At 38.7% G+C, this 25803-nt stretch overlaps 1 protein-coding gene across 3 annotated transcripts; it reads left to right on the forward strand.

The window, feature by feature from the left end:
* Positions 1 to 662: 662 nt before the first annotated feature.
* LOC139142544 (5'-nucleotidase-like) lies at positions 663 to 22393 on the forward strand. Of its 3 annotated transcripts, XM_070712506.1 has the most exons (9): positions 7767 to 8216; positions 12974 to 13190; positions 14672 to 14857; positions 15375 to 15587; positions 16389 to 16637; positions 18231 to 18386; positions 19146 to 19346; positions 19725 to 19829; positions 21984 to 22393. In XM_070712506.1, the coding sequence occupies exons 1-9, from the start codon at positions 7890 to 7892 to the stop codon at positions 21989 to 21991; spliced, it is 1662 nt and encodes a 553-aa protein (XP_070568607.1). In that variant the 5' UTR covers positions 7767 to 7889; the 3' UTR covers positions 21992 to 22393. The 3 variants fall into 3 exon arrangements, with proteins under 3 accessions (XP_070568606.1, XP_070568605.1, XP_070568607.1); XM_070712505.1 differs by lacking the exons at positions 7767 to 8216; positions 21984 to 22393 and adding an exon at positions 663 to 1127 and having other exon boundaries at positions 19725 to 20794; XM_070712504.1 differs by lacking the exon at positions 21984 to 22393 and having other exon boundaries at positions 7744 to 8216; positions 19725 to 20794.
* The last annotated feature ends 3410 nt before the right edge of the window (positions 22394 to 25803 follow it).

Here is a 25803-nt window from a genome sequence, read left to right on the forward strand (position 1 = left end):
AATTTTCACATTCTCATCGTAAAATGACACAAAAGTAAAACTTGAGTTTGTACATAGAGACTCTAATTTAAATGAAAAGATGTGTGGCTAAATGGAATTATTTTCATTTCACCAAATTTGCCATTATTACACCAAAAATTTCAGAGATCAAAACGTTTATTTGATGGAATATTTTAACCTTCCAGTAATGTCAATTTTTGTAAAACTGTTATCAGTAGCTCTGATGTAGCCAGGAATTCCCAAATTGCATACTCTTTCATGATCGTCATTCTGTGTGCTCTTCAGCAGGTGCCATTGACCTGGCCAAAATTGGATAAACTCAAGTCGGCTTTAACTGACAAATCAAAAATGTCCACTGATGTGTTTAAAAATAAATCAATTTTAAGAACATGTCTAAGGAATATGGCTCTACAAAATGTTAATTACGGGTAGTGTTGAACATCTGCGAGCAGAACTGCCCAATACATGCTTATTTTTTTCTTTGTGTGCATCCCTAATAAATATGCGGCTATATGATCATTGGGGGATCTTGAAAAACTTTGATCATATAGATGGGGACTTAAAATTGTTTAGGGTATTGAGGGGCGTTCTGCAAAACATAAGATTTCAATCGCGATTCCTCTAACACCCCCCCCCCCCGGTTATTTGTGAACGCAGCCTTACCTGCCTCGTGCTTTGTAATATTGAGTGTGACCTGCGCCAGAACACCAGCGTAAGTTTTTATCCACTAACCTACCAGGTTGTGATCTTTTATCAAACAAGATTTCGTCGGCAATCCCAGCACTGCTTGTTACCTCACGATGCTGTGGCTTTTCACTGTTTTAGCGGTCGCTTCGGTTGGGCCAACTTTAAGAGCTGAACTGCACATCCTCCACACAAACGCTCAGTTAACCCATATCGAAGAATTCAATGCCGGTGGGAAGACATGCTCGGACATCGACGTGCAAGCGGAACGGTGCTACGCGGGAGTCGCCCGTCGAATGACCGCAATCGAGAATATCCGATCGGTCGTCCGAGACAGTGTACTTCTGGACGCCGGGGACACCCTCACCGGAACGGACTGGTACGCGGTTTTCCGAGGACAGGAGTCAGCCCATTTCATGAACTCTTTAGATTACACGGCCCTGGTGAGTTGAAGTCAGTGCATCTTGAATATCCAAATTAGCAAATTAACATCTACACCAAGCTTCGTTAGGGTGGTACCTCCATGGCTTAATCAACGACTGGGAAAGCCACCACTAATTGTTATAATGATTTGTCTGAGGAATGCAACCACGTGAATAAATATACGATACAAAAGGAGAATAATAAGCTATTTTACGAGTAAATTTTAAAATCACGGTGTTTGAGATCGTAGCTTACCACGTTTGTAATCGGGTCTCGGGAGATATACAATGTCTGATATGAAAAGCACAATCGCCAGCAGGACACAAAAGTCTACGCAAGATAAAGGGTTTACGTCGATAGAGGCCCTTCAACTTTGACAAAAGCGGTCGCACCAAAATGATCATAATAAAGATAGAGAAATATAGAGACAGATCTCGACATTCTAGAAACTTAAGACAGATACATGTCCAAACACTATCAATGAGTGGATAAAATCTCATAAAAGTCTACGCATGCCCGTACAGTTCAAGCGGTTCGATCGCAAGGTACACGTGCCCATATTTCCTGAACTAGGTCTACGAAAAAGGATATAAAAGTGCCATTTCAAGCGAGTTCTGCGTTTTTGCATATTCTGTCTGTTGATATCTGTATATATCTGTGCGTAGACCGTTGAATAACAAAATAATAATGTCTTTTACCATCGGAGCCGATGCAATGGAAACGGTATCACCAAGGCAGAGTCTAAATATTTTCATGTACCTCTTTATTTCCAACATCATATCATCTGGACTCAAAACAAACACATCGCAGAATTATTTCCCACTTTTGTAAATTAATGTTGACGAAAACCATACTAAAGGTAGCTCAAGGTTTGTTTTTATAAAGTAATATCGAAAATATATTGTAGTTGGTACGCATCCAATTTCAAAGTTTAAAACGTAACTTCAAAACAAATAATAGCCTGGTTCCTACAATATAGTGAAAAATAGAAATCGGGGAATGTGCCAATCGCTTTGAAACCATCTGAAAACTGATAAGGTGACCTTGCACTGGATGGTTCAACGCATGACTCTAGTTTCATGTGTGCTACAGCGACGACTTGTGTCAATTCTGTTGGACTTGGGCGAGCGGGGGGTACAAGAGCGCTCTTGAACCCTGTACCGATATGTTGCTGGCACTGGTGTGTCAGTGACAGAATCTTTCTTTAGACTCTATTCATGAAACAAGTATTGTGTAAGAAAACCGAACTTTGAATAACCTGTAACGGTCAAATACGGCCTTGTCCTCAGGACAAACAAAACAGTTTGCATGGCTTACATTTCTCGCCATTCATATCTGCCACGCATGCCAAAGGTCTGTCACTTGTTTGCTTCTTTTGGTCTCGTCCGTGCAACACAATCCTATTTTTCCCTCCATTGTAAATGTCTACAGGTCGAACGGGACAGTGAAAACGTGGCACGAAAGCTCACAAAATCGTACCAAGAATATGAGCAGTGAAGCCTAACTTCAAATTGCAGTGCCCCCAACCCCTTTCTGGAGATGGGGGAGACGATGGCGCTCTATTTGCGATCATGAAATATTCTTGTTGAAGATTTGGTGAGAAACAATCAAAAATAAAAAAAATATTCGTTAGGAATAGCAAGCCGTCTGCATGCAAATGATACCACGCATATATACAAAAGCGGGTTCAGACATCACGCTCTAGTTACGTGTACAAAACGAAAAGACATCGACTATGGTGCTTAGGCAAAATAAATAAATTATGCTGTTCCGATAACACGGTTTTCAAAACTAGGGTAAGTAGGTCGGCAGTAATTTTTTTCCAAAATATTTGTATTTTTAAATATACATTTTTTAAGGCTTCAGGGCAATCAAACACTGGCCAAAACATTTCCAGAAAAACGTATCATACATATAAAAGGATAAAAAAAAATATCAAAGACATCCTCGTTCAAGCAAAAATCACATGCCAAGTAACGAACACGTGATTTTACGGGTTTTTTCTTTCTTTTTTACTTCCGTGTTTACGTAGCTCTAAAAGGATGTGATTTCCATTTGATGAAAAATTATCAAAAAAAAAATTACAGCACTCAAAGTGTGAATATTTTGTTTTCAGTTGATTTACGTAGAAGACGTAGACAGAAAGATCCAATCGTGCATAGGTGTGCACGATGATGACGACATAGAGTCTAATAGAAGGCGGTGAATGAAAACATTTGTCTGCTGAAACTCCGCTTGTGTATCTTTATTTGACGTATGATATGTGTCTTCTGCATGTACGAAAATTGCATCTTCTGCTCCTATGCAGAGGACAGTTCGTCGACATATATGAACAAAGTACTGGCAGACAGTTTTCAAGTGTGACACCTGCTAATTCATATTTCGGTCTAGAAGTCACATACTGCTAGCCCCGTTCTCTTCTCTGTGCCTGTATTCGTAAAGATATATCAGATATGCAGTTCCTGTCAAAAGTTGCCCGGTATTTCCACATTCGATTAGCGTGCTTTCGAATTTTGTAATTTGTAAGTTTTCGGTACTACCACTGAATACTAGTTTTTAATTCGGCCAATTTCACGCAATTATGAGAATCCAAATTAGCCAATACGTGATTTCACTATATGTGATTTTTAATGTCAGCTGCATTTTATTTTTCTATTTCCTTAAGCATGTTAATATACACACTGAGTATTCATCTTGTCAACTCAGCCTGTCTAATCTGTATTGTTATCGTTGACAAGCGAATTCTTCATCCGAAAAAGAATAGAATTGTAAACAGTCTATTATACACACATAGCCGCTGTATTGGCTAGTAAATACATGAAATAGTTGGTGTTTCAATATGCTTCGAGGAGTAGAACAATAACTTGCAACCGACATACAAAACAAAAATAGTAAAAAATAATAATAAAACCTTTCAGCTACTGGCCCTTTAGCTGTGAAGTCCTACTGATACAAGTGTCCCATATTTGTACCAAAGATGATTCATACAGAGGCAGCAAACATGCGATCGCTGACTAGAATGAATTTGGCTGAAAAATAAACTGTGATTGTAAGCCTGAAGAAAGCCAAGAGCACGGTGAAACAAATTACCTATTGCTTGAGGTGAACGCGCCTTTGGGGTAGACAGTCAGACTCTCACAGAACGTGCTTTTCAGGTCTATAGTCTATGGCCTTTTCAAGCTCTTAAATGAAGTTTTCACCGACCTTCTTATGAAAAGTCGAAAATTTACATTTCCCCCAAGCAGTGAACACAGGCCTATAGATGGCAGTCATTTTGTTTTTTTCTAAATATTGTAAATCTCGGTCACTGTGTTTCCCTAGGACCGACCTTCGCAAGGTGACCCCGACTGTTATTATTGATTTTGTAAGAGAATATTTTAGTGGTTGAAAGTCCCCTTGAGGTAAGTTTAGCGAAAGTCTTTCACTTTCGAGGCGCGAACTATACCTTAAGTATGAAGAGACCCCTATAAGAGCCATCGGCTGAATGCACGTTGGGGTCAATCATCTGCACTTTTTATGAGTACCAGAATTCTGCACCGCGTATTGGCAGCCTTGAAAACTAACAAATTGTGGGGGTTTTTTGCCGAAACAGGTGACATCTTGCACATGCGTACAGCTCCCATTTTTGAACTATTATAAATGGCAGGTAAACAAACCTATGATTTTTTTCCACTGATATAATTCCGTTATTTAATTCTATCGGTTTTTTCAGTTTATTACAAACTATTTTTTTTACTTTTTTCTCTGCGAATGTAAAAACGTGCTCGTATAGTTTCTTCCCGATATGTTTGTGAAGAATTCTTTGAGGAGTTGCACGAACACAATCGTCTGAAAGGATGGTGGTATACTTTGAAAACTAGGTATGGCCGCAACAGAGAAACAGTTACAAGGTGGACTTGGCAGATAATTGTTTCACGAAAACTTTACTACAAGTGTTGTGTTAAGAATGGCGTTCAATTTTGTCGCTGGTTATCACATCGGAAGAATTCAGAGATTTGACTGTCTTCCTGCTAACCCTGACGTGTCGATGACGTTCGAGAATGTGTTGACACGATTGTGCCAATCCGCGAAGGCAGCAATGACAGGACACAGGTAATTTGCTGCCTTAGCTTCAAACGGAGTGAATAAAGTCTAGGCGGCCTCGGAGGGAGCGCATCATACAGTTGAAAACTCCACGCAACAGGTGCCAGACATCAGTTCAACGAAATAAATCGGGCGGATGAAATTCTGTTCATGTAAAAGCTGTGATTGCTGATACCTTTCAAATCTACTTGAAAGAGGCTTATTCAGGTAACGATTTTTTTCATCAGCGGAGGACACGTTCATGCCGGATATAAAGTTCAGGAGATGTCTGCATTGATAACAAAATTATGTCCTGACAAAGTTGCACCTCAAATTGGCGGGAAAACTAACATATAACTTTAGTCTTCATGCGTTCTGGCATTCGTATCCTCACGTATACAGGCGTATATTTTCAGGATAAATGTATGCATTACCCTTTGGGCCTACCAACATAACACTTTGCATATGAAAGGTGCTCAGACATGGGTTTCTTGGTGTACGTTCGGTTTGTCATTGCTATGTTCCTTTTCTGTTTGTTTGTTTGTTTGTTTTATCAGTGAGCTGTATTTCAACACTACTCTAGAGGCGAGTATATAGGTTATTGACCTTGTGGCGATATAAGTAGTGGTCCGTGTGCTACCCACATGGCGTGGTCATACATATTTCCTCTCTGAACTTGGCCCTTATGCTTGCTTAATTTCTGTTTGCTCAGATTGGAGGGGTTAAAGGGACGGGATGTTTGAGCATAACCTATGTCAATATATTCACACTATTAACACGTATTCTGACCTTACGAAATCCGCTGTTTGGTTAGGTGTCAACTTGACTATTTATCCGCCATGCAAATTATGTTGCTCAAACAATTCAAATATGCCTTTTACATATTCTTTTTCCTGAGTTTTTATTGGTTGGATCTTTGGGGTGACGATTGATTACATTTCTTTCAGTCGGACGCCCACTCAAACTATACTGAGCTGCAACTAACCGTCACCTCAGGCTGTGTTCACAAAAAACGGGAGGGGGGCTGAAGGAATTCAGGGGGGGATTCAAAACTTTGGAGGTGGTAGAGGAGGGACTTAAAGTTTTGTTCTGCCTATAGGGGGACCTGAAAATTGTTTGGTTCCATAGACTTTTATGATTCCAAAGCTTGGTGGGTAATTCAATGAAAATTTAATAACTTACACTTTAATGTCATCCAATTGTTCTAATATTAGTAATAATTAAACAAGATCTAGAAGCATTTTGTCGCATTTCATTACTTTTGACTCGAAAAAATCTAAAAATGTGTGAATTTTCGTGAAAAAAAACTCAGACAAGTAGGCCTAGTATCTGGGCAGAAGCTGCAACCGTTGATAAACTTTTTTTCAGTATTTAGTTGTATGCAATCAAATACAGTATCTTACGGTCTCCCTACATCATGCTAAAAAAAAACAGTATTCAGTTTGTCGAGAAAACCCTTCATATATAATTAGTGGAGGATAATTGAATTAGAGTCCAGACTGAACGTCATTTGTCAATGATACAAATGCGCGGTACATATTCACAGGCTGTGGTGGCAAGTTGAATACTGGACAGTTCAACACGTTGTAGGGAGTAGAACAATAATGCAGTTGTATAAACTGAACAAAATTATTGTCAAAATTATCAAAGTTAACTTAGCTACTGCCCTGCTACTGCCTACAGGCAGTGTCACTGTCATTGCATACCGGAAGTGACAGCGATAGCTCTGACACTGATGTAGTTGCAGAAGCGTTTGGGTCAAATGACGCTCATGATAGTGAAACGTACTTGTACACAAGATCAGGCCGGAGAGCAACACATGGAAGACCAGGAGATGAGGGATTTGGAATTCTGGCATATGAGAATAATCAAATATTCAAGAAAAAAGACTGGTTTACCATGCTTGATTCACTAAATTTTCACATTCTCATCGTAAAATGACACAAAAGTAAAACTTGAATTTGTACATGAGAGACTCTAATTTGAATGAAAAGATGTGTGGCTAAATGGAATTATTTTGATTTCACCAAATTTGCCATTATTACACGAAAAATTTCAGAGATCAAAACGTTTATTTGATGGAATATTTTAACCTTCCAGTATTGTCAATTTTTGTAAAACTTTTATCAGTAGCTCTGATGTAGCCAGGAATTCCCAATTTGCATATTCTCTCATTATCGTCATTTTGTGTGCTCTTCAGCAGGTGCCATTGACCTGGCCAAAACTGGATAAACTCAAGTCGACTTTAACTGACAAATCAAAAATGTCCACTGATGTGTTGAAAAATGAATCAATTTTAAGAACATGTCTAAGGAATATGGCTCTACAAACTGTTAATTACAGGTAGTGTTGAACATCTGCGAGCAGAACTGCCCAATACATGCTTATTTTTTTCTTTGTGTGCATCCCTAATAAATATGCGGCTATATGATTATTTGGGGGATCTTGAAAAACTTTGATCATATCGATGGGGGGACTTGAAATTTTTAGGGTATTGAGGGGCGCTCTGCAAAGCATAAGATTTCAATCGCGATTCCTCTAACCCCCCCCCCCCCCCCCGTTATTTGTGAACGCAGCCTTACCTGCCTTAGGCTTTTGTAATGTTGCGTGTGACCTGCGCCAGAACGCCAGCGTATGTTTTTATCCACTAACCCACCCGGTTGTGATCTTTTATCAAACAAGATTTCGTCGGCAATCCCAGCACTGCTTGTTACCTCACGATGCTGTGGCTTTTCACTGTTTTAGCGGTCGCTTCGGTTGGGCCAACTTTAGGAGCTGAACTGCACATCCTCCACACAAACGCTCAGTTAACCCATATCGAAGAATTCAATGCCGGTGGGAAGACATGCTCGGACATCGACGTGCAGGCTGAACGGTGCTACGCGGGAGTCGCCCGTCGAATGACCGCAATCGACAATATCCGATCGGTCGTCCGGGACAGTGTACTTCTGGACGCCGGGGACACCCTCACCGGAACGGACTGGTACGCGGTTTTTCGAGGACAGGAATCAGCCCATTTCATGAACTCTTTGGATTACACGGCCCTGGTGAGTTGAAGTCAATGCACCTTGAATATCCAAATAAGCAAATTAACATCTTAGAGTGGTACCTCCATGGCTTAATCAACGATTGAGAAAGCCACCACTAATTGTTACAATGACTTGTCTGAGGTTTGCAACCACGTGAATAAATATACGATACAAAAGGAGAATAATAAGCTATTTCACGTGTAAATTTGAAAATCATGGTGTCTGAGATCGTAGCTTACCACGTTTGTAAGCGGGTCTCGGGAGATATACAATGTCTGATATGAAAAGCACAATCGCCAGCAGGACACAAAAGTCTTCGCGAGATAAAGGGTTTACGTCGATAGAGGCCCTTCAACTTTGACAAAAGCGGTCGCACCAAAATGATCATACTAAAGATAGAGAAATATAGAGACAGATCTCGACATTCTAGAAACTTAAGACAGATACATGTCCAAACACTATGCAATGAGTGGATAAAATCTCATAAAAATCTGCCCGTATAGTTCAAGTGGTTCGATCGCAAGGTACTTATGCCCATATTTCCTGAACTAGGTCTACGAAAAAGGATATAAAAGTGCCATTCCAAGCGAGTTCTGCTTTTTTGCACATTCTGTCTGTTTATATCTGTATATATCTGTGGGTAGACCGTTGAATAACAAAATAATAATGTCTTTTACCACTGGAGCCGATGCAATGGAAACGGTATCACCAAGGCAGAGTCTAAATATTTTCATGTACCTCTTTATTTCTCCAACATCATATCATCTGGACTCAAAACAAACACATCGCAGAATTATTTCCCGCTTTTGTAAATTAATGTTGACGAAAACCATACCAAAGGAAGCTCAAGGTTTGTTTTTATAAAGTAATATCGAAAATATATTAAATTTGGTACTTATCCAATTTCAAAGTTTCAAACGTAACTTCAAAACGAATAATAGCCTGGTTCCTACACAATAGTGAAAAATAGAAATCGGGGAATGTGCCAATTGGTTTGAAAACATCTGAAAACTGATAAGGTGACCTAGCACTGGATGGTTCAACGCATGACTCTAGTTTCATGTGTGCTACAGCGACGACTTGTGTCAATTCTGTTGGACTTGGGCGAGCGGGGTACAAGAGCGCTCTTGAACCCTGTACCGATATGTTGCTGGCACTGGTGTGTCAGTGACAGAATCTTTCTTTAGACTCTATTCATGAAACAAGTATTGTGTAAGAAAACCGAACTTTGAATAACCTGTAACGGTCGAAGGAATACGGCCTTGTCCTAGGGACAAACAAAACAGTTTGCACGGCTTACATTTCTCGCCATTCATATCTGTCACGCATGCCAAAGGTCTGTCAATTGTTTGCTTCTTTTGGTCTCGTCCGTGCAACACAATCCTATTTTTCCCTCCATTGTAAATGTCTACATGTCGAATTGGACAGCGAAAACGTGGCACGAAAGCTCACAAAATCGTACCAAGAATATGAGCAGTGAAGCCTAACTTCAAATTGCAGTGCCCCCAACCCCTTTCTGGAGATGGGGGAGACGATGGCGCTCTATTTGCGATCATGAAATATTCTTGTTGAAGATTTGGTGAGAAACAATCAAAATTATTCGTTAGGAATAGCAAGCCGTCTGTATGCAAATGATACCACGCATATATACAAAAGCGGATTCAGACATCACGCTCTAGTTACGTGTACAAAACGAAAAGACATCGACTATGGTGCTTTGGCTAAAACAATAAATTATGCTGTTCCGATAACACGGTTTTCAAAAATAGGGTAGGTAGGTCGGCAGTAATTTTTTTCCAAATATTTTTATTTTTAAAATGTACATTTTTCAGGGGTTCAGGGCAATCAAACACTGGCCACAACATTTCCAGAAAAACGTATCATACATATAAAAGGATAAAAAAACATCAAAGACATCCTCATTTAAGCATAGACCCTAAAAACGTCCGTTTTTAGGGTCTATGATTTAAGCAAAAATCAAATGCCGAGTAACGAACACGTGATTTTACGTTTTTCTTTCTTTTTTACTTCCGTGTTTACGTAGCTCTAAAAAGATTGGGGTCGGCAGGCAAAAAATAGGGTTATCGGAACAGTACAATTTTTTTTGTTCTGCCTTATCTATGCGTACGATAACATTTGAACGAATTTAAATTGAAAGCAGCCATTAATACAAATCATATTGGAAAGGTACTTGGTTGGGATGTTGGAGGTTTTCAAACTCTTCAAATTGATAAAGTGTTCTTTTCCTCAGTTTTTGAACACGTCAGGTAATTGGCCTGATAACTGCAGACTGGTTTGTTCAAAGGTTAACTCAGACAAAATGGAGCGCTCAATTGTCTGTGCGTACACGTAACAGTATGTGGAAGCTGGAATAAGCGTATGTCAATCACATAATAGAAACACGACGCCAAATCCCGTTTGAATGATGAGACAGCCGGGTGACTCATCAGTTTTTTACACTATTTGACCACTGCCCGGAGGAAATACATGTACTTGACACGATATCGCATCAACTAAAAGAGGACGTTGCCAGGATTGCTGACCTTTTTACACGGTTAAAAGCTTTTCTCAGACTGGTAGCAATACGCTTGCAATACCGTGCCTTTTCGGTCCCAATTTTTGCAACGTTATCACACTAAATGTACCAGTATTATTAATCGCGAGCTGTTGACTGATTGATTTAATCCCGTACAAGGTCAACACCGGTGGGCGATTAGGCAATGTTTAATGGAATAACAACGACAGTGTGTGGTCAAGTCATCAGAGGTTGCAATTGAAATATTTAATCAAAGAAGGACCGTTGATAGAAACTACATTTCTTTATGAGAAATATCACAGATTTCATCAAAGGTAGGGTAATTTCGTGCTTTTCACAGTGCATAGAATCAACTCTGGCACACTCGTCATGTTTTGATGATAAACTAATCAGACTACTGCTAACTAGCGCTAACCAAAATAGCCTTGGATGAAATAATAACCATCCACGATAGGCTCTAACAAGCAATTTCAATTCATCGCTCCGACTTAGACTGAGCTAAGAAGCAGAAAATGTAGAAAATGCAGAAAGTGGATGATACTAAACAATTAGACAATGATCTGCCACATTAACATTGATCCATACTTTCTTTGCTCCAGTCTCCGTAGTGAGCTGCATATTACATATGACATTACATCGCCCTACCAGGTCTCGTCTAGAAAAGGCGTTGACAAGTTAGGATTGTTTGTCATTTACTCGTCCACCTGTGACCTGATTTCTTTCGTAAACTAGCAGCTTAACCTTTCGTCGAGGATGCTGTCATTATTCAAAATCAAAATGATATGTGAGTTTGTTTATCCATTCCTCACCATACGTTGGCAGTTTCATCATCCGACCGTCCAGGCATCCGACTCGGTACCATGCACGCTTCAAATTGGACAATCCATCGATCAGATAATTATCAAGATTACTTAATTATGTCATCCCGTCTTATCATCCCCTCACTGTACAATTCACCAAATCTTCTGTACAAAAAATTATTGTCTAATAGCCAACAGGTTATCAACCGTTCAAGTATATCTTCATCAACCTGAGTGCATGACATCAACCTTGTTCGTCAATCATTACCAAAAGGTACACGATATCAGCGGATGCGAACGTGCAGATTGGCGATTTTGTCGTTAGCGGGTGAAGTATTCGGTTATTCAGCGGCCATCTTTAGGGGAAAAAACCATGCTAACAGGCAGGGAGAAGATTCAGTTGTTTATGCACAGAGAACTCTGGCTGAATAACAGTATACAAGTAAATAAATAATAGAAAAATAAAAAAATAGAAAAAAGGGTCAAAAAGAAAAAATAGACAGACTAAACGAAAACAAACAAACAAATAAGCAAAACAAGTGGGAAAAACAAACAAAAATAAGTTAACAAAAACACGACTGACGGATCAGTTGTGAGACTTCCATGAAACAGACTTGACTCACCTTGCTATAGAATGGTCCACTGTATAATATGCACGTTTTCTTTTCTCCAATTTATGACACGGTCAGACAAAGCATGCTGACATTTTCTTGAATTCAACACCATTGTAGGTTTATGTACAAATTCTCTTGCCTGGGCACCATGGCAACAAGAAGGTACGACTTTTGCTTCGAAGAGTTTGTGTTGCCATGTTGACCACCAATTCCATTTGAAACTTTAAAGGGCCAGTGGCTGTAATTTTTATGATAATTTTTGTCACCATTTTTGTGTTTCATGTCAACTGCAAGTTCTTCTTCTCCCTAATGCATTCCTATACGCCAATTTCTTTATTTAGTTTTTCAACACATCGTCTTTACGTGTAAAGTGCACTGACTGTTATTTGAATTCTGGCCCGGACTGAGAATTCAGCGATAACAATGCAGTCTACACTTGACTGACGGATCCAGTCGTGCATGGGTCTCCGCAAACTCAACACCAAACCACGGCTTGGAGTTTGCGGGGAGCCGTACTTTACTTGATCTTTCGGTCTAATGGGTACTAGTCTAGAATTTCCGTCTCCGTCTTTTGGCCTTCGTCCGTACATCAAGTATGGACGAGGGTCAAAGGAGGGAGACGAGATACTAGACTACATGGGTACGGGCTTGGTTGACAAGCTGAACACTGTGTATGCCGGGAGTGGAACAAGAAACTGCAGTTCATAGATAGTGTCATCAAAACTTTCAGCAACTGGTCCTTTAAACATAGTTCCAAACCTTGTCACTTACGTGTCTAAGTTGGTAAAACAGCACCGACATATTTTCTGTTTCATTCCTCTGTAGAGTCTTGGGCAGTACGATTTTATACACGGCACAGAAACCGTCCTCTCGTTTCTGCAAAACACGACATTCCCGTCGCTTGGATGCAACATCAACATCACGGACGAACCCGGTTTTACCGACCACCTCCTGCCGTCGATCGTCAAGAACATGTCGGACGGCGAAAGAGTCGGCATCGTAGGCTACAGCGACGATTCTATTCCGGACACTTTTCGTACAGGTAAGGTACGATAACAGTTGTATGTTGTTGGTTGCTCATAAAGATTACATGATTTACAGTGCATTTTAAGACAATAAATATGTCACACAAAAATAATTGGCAATTTCAATAACAACAACAACATCAACAACAACGACGAAGATGACAACAACAACAACATCAACAACAACAATAACAACAACAACAACAACAACAACAATAATAATAATAATAATAATAATAATAATAATAATAATAATAATAATAATTCAGAGTTTGTAAAATACAATAAAAATCCTACCCCTTTGTCATCAAATGATTCCTGGTTTGTAGGTAGTTTTGGGTAAATTGATTGAGAAGTGTTATTTTTGTCGAGGATATTCTTTGTTTGAACTTAAATTATGAAAGGCGAACAAGATAGGTGTTTTACATTTTATCTCATATACTGTACGTGTCAGAGCATAGGGAATTCAGGCTCCGATGATGATGATGATCAGATGGTGACGATGATGATGATTAAACATTAAAAATGAAGGAAAATAAAAATATAATCGGACTCAGTAAAGTTGTTGTTGTTGTTGTTATTGTTGTTGTTGATAGTATTTGATGAAAAGAACAAAGTATGGGTTGCAAATTCAATACAGCCAAACTATACACATGCACTGCAAAATTCAATACAGCCTTTATAGTATACTATACACATGCGCTGCAAAATTCAATACAGCCTAACTATACATGTGCGTTGCAGCCTAACTATACTATGCGTTGCAAATTCAATACAGTCTAACTAGACATGTGCGTTGTAGCCTAACTATACATGTGCGTTGCAAATTCAATACAGCCTAATGTTAGGCTGTATTGAATTTGCAACCCATACTTTAACAATAACAACAACAACAACAACAACTTTACTGAGTCCGATTATATTTTTATTTTCCTTCATTTTTAATGTTTAATCATCATCATCGTCACCATCTGATCATCATCATCGGAGCCTGAATTCCCTATGGTCAGAATTATTACAGTATCGTTGAGTGAATTGGATTCTTTGACAAGGGTGGTATCCCTTTCCAATTACAAGGTCATGAATGCTTGTGTAAACAGTTTTTGGTAATTTTCTTTAACATCCTTTCACTGTACTTAGTGTGGATCTAAAATCTAGTGTGCTACCTCGATGAGCATTCTTAGTTTATCACCAAACCAACATTTTGTAAGTAGAGAATTAGAAATAACCTACAGGAAAAAGAACACGTTTAGGGGAAAGTGTCACCACTTTTCAAAACATTTGATTTTTAATTTCATAGTACGATGGGATAAATTATCGAATTCTACACACTGAACAGACTTGAATAGGTCAAAAGATTTCTGCCTCAAAATAGCTCGTGTGCACCATACTTTGATGACATAGGTATCTCTATCTACACATTTTTCCATGAGTACACCACCTATTCCCCTTATTGATCCATATTATGCATCATTACAATATCCCCGTGACTTTTCAGGTCAGCTGATTTTCGATGACGTCATCTCAGCGATGCAGGATGAGGTCGCTCGTCTAGAGTTCGAAGGCGTGAATAGAATCATCGCCCTGGGATTTGGCAGCACAGAACTCCATAAACTAGTCGTCGAAGAAGTTGTCGGAGTTGATGTTATCGTCTATGGCGGCCCGAAGACTTTACTTCACAACGGTAGGGTATTCAGTATGGCAAGCTGAGCAGGTTAGATCGTTTAGGGCGGTTTTCCGGCAGCTGATATTTTACAGATCTTGAGATAAAACAGACGATGTAGCAATAATTCTGCAATTTCGAGTGAGTTGCCGGAAGTTGCGTCACAAACGTGCAAGATATTGTAAGAGTCAGTGTATACCGCATCCTCGTATAGGCATGAACAGCAATTTTAGTTATTATAAAGTTACTGTGCTTCTCTGAGCTCCTGTAAGAAAAAAACGTTTCGCTGAACGCGAATCCCTGCAAATTTCTATTACTGATATTTTAGAAAAAAAATGTCAAGTCCATGACAAGTTACACAAAATTATGAATATTTTTAAATCATCATTGCCCCCAAAAAACACCTTTTTACGCCAGTCTACTCAGGTCAAAGACCCAGACGGTTCATGGTCTATGTTTGCACCAGAGAAAAAGAGAATATTTATTGTCGAGACAACAGTATGCTAATTATTACCTCGTTTTGATCCCTCGAATGCAGGAGTACCCGAGGCTCCGGAGGACGAGAATATAGTGGCTGGCGACTACCCGATGGTCATGAACCCCGGATATGACCCCAATGTCACTGTTCTGCTGGTGAGCGCCTACAAATGGGGCAAATATCTGGGACACCTGAATGTGTCGTTCGATGAAGACGGCAAAGTTGTAGATTGGACGGGAAACACTCTATTGATGAAAACATCTATACAGCAAGGTACAGACTTTATATATATATATATATATATATATATATATATATATATATATATATATATATCGAAGTATACAGATGTCCTCGTGGGAAATTACAGAATTACAGTGCTCGATGCCAAGCAGAGCGTTATAAATAAACAAATTAGCCTACTTCAAGTACAAAGTACTGAAATCTATTACTTAAGTTTCATGCATCCTGCAATCCTCACATAGAAGTGAAAGCCGAGTTGTCAAAGTTTGTATGGAACTTAAGAATCAAATCTTTGACATTTCGTGGCCAATCATGACAAAGCATCGAGCTACTCTAGCATAAGCAAGCGATGTAATCTTTGTATATCAGAAAGTTGCACATTATCAATGCTGACAAATCTACACCGTTAAACAAACGCTCTGAATTGGTTTCAAAATGTCGCCACCAAACAAATATTATTTATCAAATTTTAACACCACCTACAAATAGAATGGTTCGTCCAAACATATATGTAAGAGTGTCACGCTAGTAATCCTTTCACTTCTATATGAGGATTGCAAGATGCATGAAACTTAAGTAATAGATTTCATTACTTTGTACTTGAAGTAATTTATATATATATATATATATATATATATATATATATATATATATATATATATATATATATATATATATATATATATAAGGTAGTCTCATTGATTTAGATGTGGTGTATGTGTATACTTCAAACTCAAAACCTGGCACTCAACATGCATGCTGTGTCCAACCAAGGCCTGTCGTGAAGCCCCATTGATGTCACCTCTTCTTTCTCCAAATGGCCGTATCTAGATGCCGACGTTTTGTCGGAAGTTACCGAATGGAAAGAAGAACTGAACGAAGGTCTCGCGAGAGAAATCGGCCAAACTCACGTTCTACTCGACGCAAGCGCAGAAACATGTTACCTGCATGAATGTAACTTTCAGAGTCTGCTGATGGACGCAGTGGTTCATTACTACGCAAAACGAGGTCATAGGGATATTTCCATGGCAATCGTGAACGCAGATAGTTACGACAATTACATAAACGAAACTGGTTCAGGTAAGGAATATTACAGGAACAATCAGTAGTAGCTGTATTAAGGTTTTGCAGTTATTTCGCAGTCCTTTCGTCGGTTTTGTTACCTTCTCCTCTTCTTCTTCGACTGAAAGATTTAGCTTTTAGCGCCCGCATGAGGCTAGATCTTTCAGTCTGTCTTCTTCCTTACGTTCTTCGAAATACAAACGAAAAACACTGCAAAGCCAACGCATTGAGTATAATGTTGATGTCATCATTGACCAATGAACTCTATAGTCCGGTTCAATTTTCAACAAAATACTGCACACTTTACATCGATATTACACAAATAATTGATGTGTTGACAAATCGAACATTGGTCGTTTTGACACGATTTGGAAAGTAAGTCAGGGAGAAAGAGAAACTTGAAATACATGTATATCAAAAATTAACTTGTTGAGCTTTGAACAATATACGAATGTGTGGAAAATATGAAATGCAGTAAAGCTTTTGCAGGTCACACGTCTCTGACCCAATCTATTGATTTATCCACAGAGTAACATAGGAAGAGTGGCAACACTTGCATGCCTTTTGTTCCATGGTCGTCTCGGTAGACTATTGGCTTTTCATATTAAAATGAGCTTCAAAGGTGTTAAACTTTTTGGAGGCTTTGTTTGTGGTTGATAATTACACGAGATTATGCGAAACATACGACGAGATGGCATCGTACTGCCAGTCGCGTAGCAACCATAGTTACTTTGTGAGCTCTCAGGCCAGAAACACTGCTTCACGCCAATCAAAACATAACACGCCAGCAGTTTCATAAACATGTCCTTTCTTGACGCACGTGTAAAAGACGGTATGACTGACCGTAAACCATTGAGTAAAACCAGACAGTATCAATAAAAGACTTTCAAATTTGGTTCAAACACACTCATTATATATTCATAAAAATATGAGAGGAATTTTTAAAACGGTAAAACCCACTTTCCTGAAGCTCAAAACACTCCCGTTTTTGCCAGCACATCAATTCCGATCAGCACCACACGACAACAACGACACAAACTTTGTCGAACATACTTTCGCTTAACAATTGGTGAAAATCCGAAAACTACCGAAGGGTGCATGGTCGGCACTCTTCGGAAAAGAGAGCCAAGAGCTTCGTTAGGCGAGGCAAACATGGATTGCTTACGTAACCGCTTCACGCCTTAAACAATAGCTGTTGCCACTCTGTGTATGTTACTCTGTGATTTATCATCAACTTCTGTGTCAAATAAGCTGATCCATACTGGCATGCCAATCTATCGTAAAACGGAGGCGTTTCATCCAGTAAAAAAAAACTTGGTAAAATTTCATAGTAGCTTTAGGCGTCTTGGAAAATCTCTTGCGAAAAGAAGACAAATCGAGGAGATGATGGCCCTCGAGCGACGAATCTTCCGATCTAGGACTCACAGACTGCACAAGAATAATCAAACGTTTTGAGTTTTTTGCAATATTCCAAAAACAGACAGATAAGAGACAACGGACTGAGCTGGGGATGACTTTTGATCAGTATACTGTTTCTAGAAAGGGCAAATATTCCCAGATATTTTTACTCAGCCACTTGTCAAGAAATGTCCGCATGCATTCACCTCTCAGGCACGGTAACCCTCGGAGACCTGCGCAGCGTGATGCTCTACTGGGAGACCATGGATGTCGTAGAACTTGGGGGTCGATACATCAGGGAAGCTTTCGAGAGGTCTGTGGAAGAATACGACGGCGAGAAACCAATCAGATATTTCCTGCAAGTATCGGGTAAGCTCGATCATCGCATGTTGGCGCTCTCACGCCCGGAAAATTAGATTTACATATTTACCATACACAAATCAATGTGACTAAACTGAATGCCTATGAAACAATTGTCGTCACAATATGTTTTTCTTGTGTTAATCAAATGCCTCATCTAATCCCTTGTTCTCGGATTAGTAATGTGTATATTGACAATTTTCTTTCCTCCATGGAAATTTTTATCAACTAAATAGATTTCCTGTCAGACAAATCTTATGATAAACTGGGTTTTGTCAGCGAACGAACAGTATTTAAGTGCTGAATAAATATTGTGACAGCGCCATTGACGAAACACTTTTCATAGCGAGCTACATTCCAACGCTTCGAGACCAGTCTTTTGTCGTTCATATCTTAAGGTAGTATATGCGCCTCGAAAGTGAAATATTCAACCCTTTGCACTAAGTTCCTTCAACAAAATTTTCAACCATTGTCTTATAAAATCAAGAATAAAAATCGGGGTTCACCTTGCAAATTTGGGTAATCGAGAAACAAAATACCTAACATTTACCGATAGTTGAAATTCAAAATGGCCGCCATTAATGTGTTAATTCTACGGAGAAAAATAAGATGGTGACAATTTTTCTTACTCCAACAGCTTTAAAATGAGCCCTCATATGCAGTAGATAAGTAAAGAACTGCAAAACTTAGTCCAAATATCTGTCCCCAAAGCGCATCTAATTGACCTTTAGTTTTTACCCTCTGTCATTGACTTTGCATTTTCTACAGGTGTGAGGGTAACTTATGACATCAGCAAACCAGCAGGGCAAAGAGTGAAGGAAGTGTTGGTGAATTGCGCCACCTGTCGAGTGCCAGAATACAAGCCACTTGACGATGACGCTGTATATAAATTCGCGACGAACAGTTACCTGGCTAGTGGAGGCAGTGGCTATGGCATGATCGGCGACAACAGACTGTCTCATGTCATTGGTGAGAAATTAAAACACGTGGAGTTTATATTATTGACTCATACGCGTAAAATATCTTAACAAGAAAAACATTGCCGATGTTGTTATTTTTTACAATTTCACCGTGTCCCTCCAGCTATCTGTACCAATGTCAGCCTGTAGCAACTCTATAAATATCTACCATTCGTCAATAGATTGTGATCGTTTTCTGGTGTACGATATTTTATGACATAATTGTTCGTTTCTATGTGATATTAAACCACGCATCAATATTTGTTTCCCCTCTCTCTCTCTCTCTCTCTCTCTCTCATTTCTCTCTCTCTCTCTCTCTCTCTCTCTCTCTCTCTCTCTCTCTCTCTCTCTCTCTCTCTCTCTCTCTCTCTCTCTCTCTCTCTCTCAGGAGAGGAACAGACAGACGACATCCTGGAGGAATACATCAGGGCCATTTCTCCCGTACGGCTTGGTGTAGAAGGCAGGATCACCTTCGATTCATCAAACGGTGGAAGTGAGTGTATGGATCCCATAAGTGGCGCAATATGGCTCGCAGACATCAACATTAGTCTAGTAATTTTGTCACTTGCCTATGCAATTTGCACGACACAGTGATCATGTAGCCTTCTTTAATAGCACCACACTGTCTTGATTCTTGAACAACCATGATAGTTGTCCGAGCTGTCTTACGCGATCCAAGTGCCTCTGAGCGCGCCCTCTACAGTTGAGATATATTCGAACACTGAGAATTCAAGTTCTCCAAATAATTATCGTCAATGTTGTGCTTAATCAATTATCTGCCCCATTGATTTAAATACTTTATTTTCATTATTAAATACACAAGCCTTAATGTTAACTTGCACTAGTAATATACTTACAGTTAAACTATGACATTTAACCTATCATCTTTATGTTGATAACTTGAATGTATGTCGTTCAGTAAGTTCATGTACACATGGAATGTATTTATGGTAATTTAAATTTTTCAGACACTTACCATTTCATATGTATTCTAATTTCTGTAAATGTTCTATATAAAGGTTTCGTTTTATTAAGTTGTATATGGTTCAGTGTATACGTTTTTTAATTCTTGCCATAGTTTGGATAGATATTCTCAAATGTTTATCAGCCTGATACGCCTGATACGTTACCTTACTGTTTTGTTCAAAGACTACTGTCTGTGTAAGAAGTTCCTGAAGAAGTAGGTTTTTATCTAAGTTTATAACACCTTCTACCCGATGTAAAACATGGCTTCGCAAAATATATTCATTACAGCCACTCTTAGACCCCGGGATCCCATACAAAGGCTTTAACATGGCCATTACAAGATAACATTGAACATGCTTTTCTGTTGTGCAAATGTAGCACGTTTCTTGGTGGTATACAAATTGATTTTGAGCTTATGGAAGCAATTTTATCATTTTATCGAATTGACGTTTGAAGGTTTTGATGAATATTAAATAACACAGGAACAATATATTTCTATCTATCCTGGATGAGTTTTGTTTTATCAAAAAAGTACAATCAATACTTTGTCTTTCGAGCCAGCAGAAATATATGAAGTAAATTTGTTACCACTTTGTTCGTCTGAAAGATTCTCCTATTCTTAAGGTTGGCTGCGCTGTTCAATAATCTTTGCGGAGCATCTCGCGTTCGCGTGCTGCGATGGAAAACTTGAAGCTTTTTTAAGCAGCAACACACCTAATGCTAATTGATAAGGAATTCCATACTAAATGACGGAAGAATCCCAGTATTGGCACTCACAGAGTGGCTGGGTAACGATGCAAAATTTCAAAACACCCTTTATAAGCGATTTTACAACAAGAAAGGACACCCTTATTTGGGGAAATATTGGAGAAATTAAAAAAACAACAAATTACAAAATCTTGGAGAGGGAGAGAATATTTCAAAAATACTTTGTATAGATCTCTGAGATTATTTAATCTCATCAATTTAGTATATCGTTGTTGTAAAATCAGCTGACCTTTATTACAGTCTGAAGCAATATGATAAATTTTGAAATAATACTGTCCATCATGACGGAATTATTTTAAACAATTTCATGATTACACCAAAGAAAATTATTTATCAAGTTGAAAGGCATATTCTTAACCTTTAACAGATGACCTACGCAACAAAGTACCATTTTATTTCGTTTTCACACACCGTGATGATGAATTAAAAAGTCCTTTTCCGTGATTTGGAGATACGTGTAGGTACTAATTTTCCCTGGAAATACCACCAGCGGGCACAGTAATAACATTCAACGACAATTTCTTACTTTACCCATGCATTCACTGTTCTAAATGTTTCCCCAGAACTCTATTTCAGCGAAATCTTAAAACATCAAAATGATAGAAATGACGAAGATGGGTAAGATAAGGAAACTTATCTCTTCACAAGGCCTAGAACTTTATTTACTGGGGATTCTTGAACTTGCATCTGCGAAATTCCAGGTCTTGAAGAATTCAGTTGGCATTAACAACGACTGATGTGAGTCGAAGAAGATAATTTTTTCTAAGGCCAAAGTTTTGTATCATGTCACCTTAAAAACATTTCACATGTCTGTATGTTATAATTTTTAAAGCTCCTATCTAACATGAGTAAAACATTCCATAATTTATTTTTTTGTCCGTGTGTTGTTTGTTTGTCTATTTTCTTCACACAGGTACGTGAACGACCTTACAAGAGAATATTCTTGATTTGTGGATATGGCGCCCTCTACATAGAAAATGGGAAACTTGTCGTGGGTGGCGCTGTCGAACTGTCCTCAGCTTGTGTGCACAGCATCGGAATGCCCAAGTACAGAGCATGGTTCAAATCAGATCTAGGAAACAGCTCTATCCTTTGGCACATGTTTTTGTAATTCAAGTATACAATATTTTTGATTTTTGATCTTTCTTTTCGATATTTGATAATTCGCCCGCTTTTCATAGGCCTATCATGGCCATTTCCTCTGAGTGTAAAATTATCATCCATTTTCCATGACCACTAACGTTACATATTACTGTCGGCATTGTACGGTTATAGCACAATAGATATCTCTAAATGCGTGATTAGCAAAAAATGAACATTTTCAACAATGAATATGAAAAAACTATTCCTTTTTAAAGATACGCACCCATCGAGTAGAAAGACGGAGAATCTCCTGAACGAAGGTGACCTAGATAATTTTTAACCGCACTTTTCTCGGCCTGAGGGGAAAATGATAAGAAGAACATGAAATGAAAAGAAGCCGATTCGTACATTTGACACATTGGATAATTCCAAATTCCTGTCACGTCACGTTCAGCCAATATCCGTCGACAACATACCTATTGCCTCTCACTGAACGAGAATATAAACTCCACTAATAAAGGGATCTGGACATCAAATCCACTTCAAAGACCTAATTAAGTGAATTGTAGAGATTAGTCGGCGATACGCGATTTCGGAAACCTCCGTCTTTTGTCGTGATTTTTTTCGTCAGGAAGGAGCGTAAGTATATAACTCCTTATTTCAGCGATAATCATATAGCATACAGCTGGCCCTCCACACACGAACGCCGGCGTGCATGCGGGCCCAGACATGACAACATGCAGAACGTGGCGCTCTGGGCTTTCAAATGTGTCGTGAACACGGAGGACAGATAACGACGACGTTAATACTAATCTCAAGTTGCCATGGCGACCGCGCAAACGATAAAATCACAGAGAGGGCGGCTGGCTAGCAAGTGGATACATAGGCAGTTAAATTGGCTTAAAACCGCCGTTCCTGGCAATAGCATCTAACTAACCATGACACTGCAAAGCGCGGTGCAACTGATTTCTGTCTCTGCTTATCTGTGTTTCCAATTTTATTTTACGACATAACACAATCCATGCGACTACGTAATTCACTTTTACAACATGTAATATACTGCATGCCACTATTCGCTTTACTGGAATTCTGCCGACACGAAATCATTTTGTGCGGCGGACAAAGCCTAGGATTCAAGTTTTTTCCCGGGCCCGCTTTCTTTACGAGCACGGTGCCGCGGGTAAGCAATCTTACGATTTCTTATTTTATTTCGTCGAACGTGTCAGCAATACGGATTCGACTTCTGCGATTTGCTGCAAATAATCAGATTTTTAGCTGTCTCCTTGGAATGGCTGACAGAATCGATACGTTGCCAGTGCAGGGAGAACGTGACATTGGCGCTACCGCTAGGGGGCGTATGTTTTCAAAAGTTCTCTTAAAACTGCAGAGGCACACGTTGGGTAACAAGGAAAGGCGAAGTTAAAACTTCAGATCAATACCAATACCATAAATGAATTTCACAAATGCGAAAAGACAAATTTGACGGGCTGCCACAATGACTGATAGAGGCATACAAATGATGCATAGTTTGATATGGACAGACAAGATGAAGATGAAGAAAAATGAAAAAGAAACTGATCAACAGATCAAAAAAGATAAAGAAAACAACAGACCAAGAGAACGAGCGGAATTAAATTGGAAACAAATAGGAGCAGCCGAACATACATACATAAATACATAATACATTCATACATACATTCATACATACATACATACATACATTCATACATACATAAATACATACATACATACATACATACATACATACATACATACAGACATACATACATACATACATACATACATACATACATACACACACACACACATACATACATACATACATACATAAATACATACATACATTCATACATACATTCATACATACATACATACATACATCACATACATACATACATGCATGCATGCATACATACATACATACATACATACATACATACATACATACATACATACATACACTTACATACAGACAGACAGACAGACAGACAGACAGACAGACATGTAATCTGAAAGGTTATCTGTACTCTACAGTTCACCGAAGAGATACAAACGTAAAATGAAGATTTACCTTATTGGTGGCTGGTATGGGGTTTTCAATAAATTTAAGACAATCATCACCGTTGTGGAATCTTCGAGATGTGCCATCACTTATACCACAATTACAGAAATTCTCGTTTTAACAAGAGGGCGAAGCAGAGTTGCTACTAGTCAAACTCTAAATGGAACAGCCGCGTGCCCAATACCATCGGCATGAACATGAACAAGCACAATAATTTACGCACTCATTGCAGAATATTAGAGGCTAACGAAAACAAACGTAACAATTTCATGGAAATCGATTCTCCTCTTATTTAATAATGTAGATTACATAGCGACATTACCGAGGAGAGAAAATAATAATCCGATTTTAATAAACTGCTTTCAAAAGCTTCTCTGTTTTGATTGCATTTAGAAAAGCAGAGAAATGATCACAGTTGAAAATAGATCCTAATTTCATTACTCAAGTCGGTTTCATTATTATATTTGACACGTCATGAACACGTGATCAATTATTTGATTCCTGCCATTTGTGGACAATATTATCCACAACTGCACGATGTCATTTTCCCGGTAAATAAGGTTCATACACGCCCTCTGAATAATTAGCCGCCATCCTTTGATGTTAAAAAAATCAAGCTTTTTCTTTTACTTTCTCCCCGGTGGTTAGATTTCAAGGGTTGTTATATTATGAGTTTATCCTGAAATGGCAGAATTGCGAACTCCCTATTTAATTGAATAGCTGTGAGTGTGTAAATTCGCTTTAGTTCCATTTCTTTGTCTACTGTCACGAACTAGTTCTGTCACGAACTAGTTAATTTCTATTCACAGTTTGAATATTCTTGACCCCGCTTTTCATGCGGTCACGTTTGCGAATTAGGGAGGCGCCATTTGATTACAGGGAGAGGGTGCCTTAGTATGGATGGGTCACCGATCCTGTCGTTCGTTTCTTATCGTCCAAGTTTCGTTTGTTTGTTTGTCTATTAATTTTTATGGCTTGTTTTGTATATTTGTTTGTTTATTTGTTATTGTTACTGTTCAATTTGACTCTTAAAGGTTGGAACGACTGACATTTAGCAGAACGTTATTTAAATTGTTATGTAGAAGTGGAGTTCCTGAACCACAACTCTAGAGGGCGCAAACGACCAACACACAGTTTTATCAGATAAAAAAATTGGCAGATGGAAACACAAATTTTGTTTGATGAAAAAACAAATTGTGTGAGATAAAAAAATATCTTGTTCGAAAAAAACATATTTTTTCCGATGAAAAACATATTTTTCGGAAAAAAACAACTTTAGTCCGATAAAAGAAACAAATTTTGTCGGATATACAATTGTAATACATAAAATTTGCCGGATAAAAAACACCATTTAGTCTGATAAAAACACAATTTCGTCGGATAAAAAGCAAAGAAAAAAGTGTGTAACTAATAAACCTCCGTACGTTCCGTCATGACGCATGCTGAACTGTCTCTGTCTCAAGATATATTCAGATATCAGTGGCGCCATGTTGAAGAAACAATACGAGCTGTTTGATAATTCCAGCCATATCTATATTTCAGATAATCCGCTAGAGGACATCGCATT

This window comes from Ptychodera flava, chromosome 10 (genome assembly GCF_041260155.1).
Source record: "Ptychodera flava strain L36383 chromosome 10, AS_Pfla_20210202, whole genome shotgun sequence".
Taxonomy (NCBI): domain Eukaryota; kingdom Metazoa; phylum Hemichordata; class Enteropneusta; family Ptychoderidae; genus Ptychodera; species Ptychodera flava.

Bases quoted from the DNA above. Each gene is read 5' to 3' on its own strand.
- LOC139142544 (XM_070712505.1), top strand. From the start codon at position 801: ATGCTGTGGCTTTTCACTGTTTTAGCGGTCGCTTCGGTTGGGCCAACT. The intron at 14,858-15,374 runs GTAGGGTATTCA...CCTCGAATGCAG, and splicing joins GAAGACTTTACTTCACAACG to GAGTACCCGAGGCTCCGGAG. The intron at 15,588-16,388 runs GTACAGACTTTA...GGCCGTATCTAG, and splicing joins GAAAACATCTATACAGCAAG to ATGCCGACGTTTTGTCGGAA.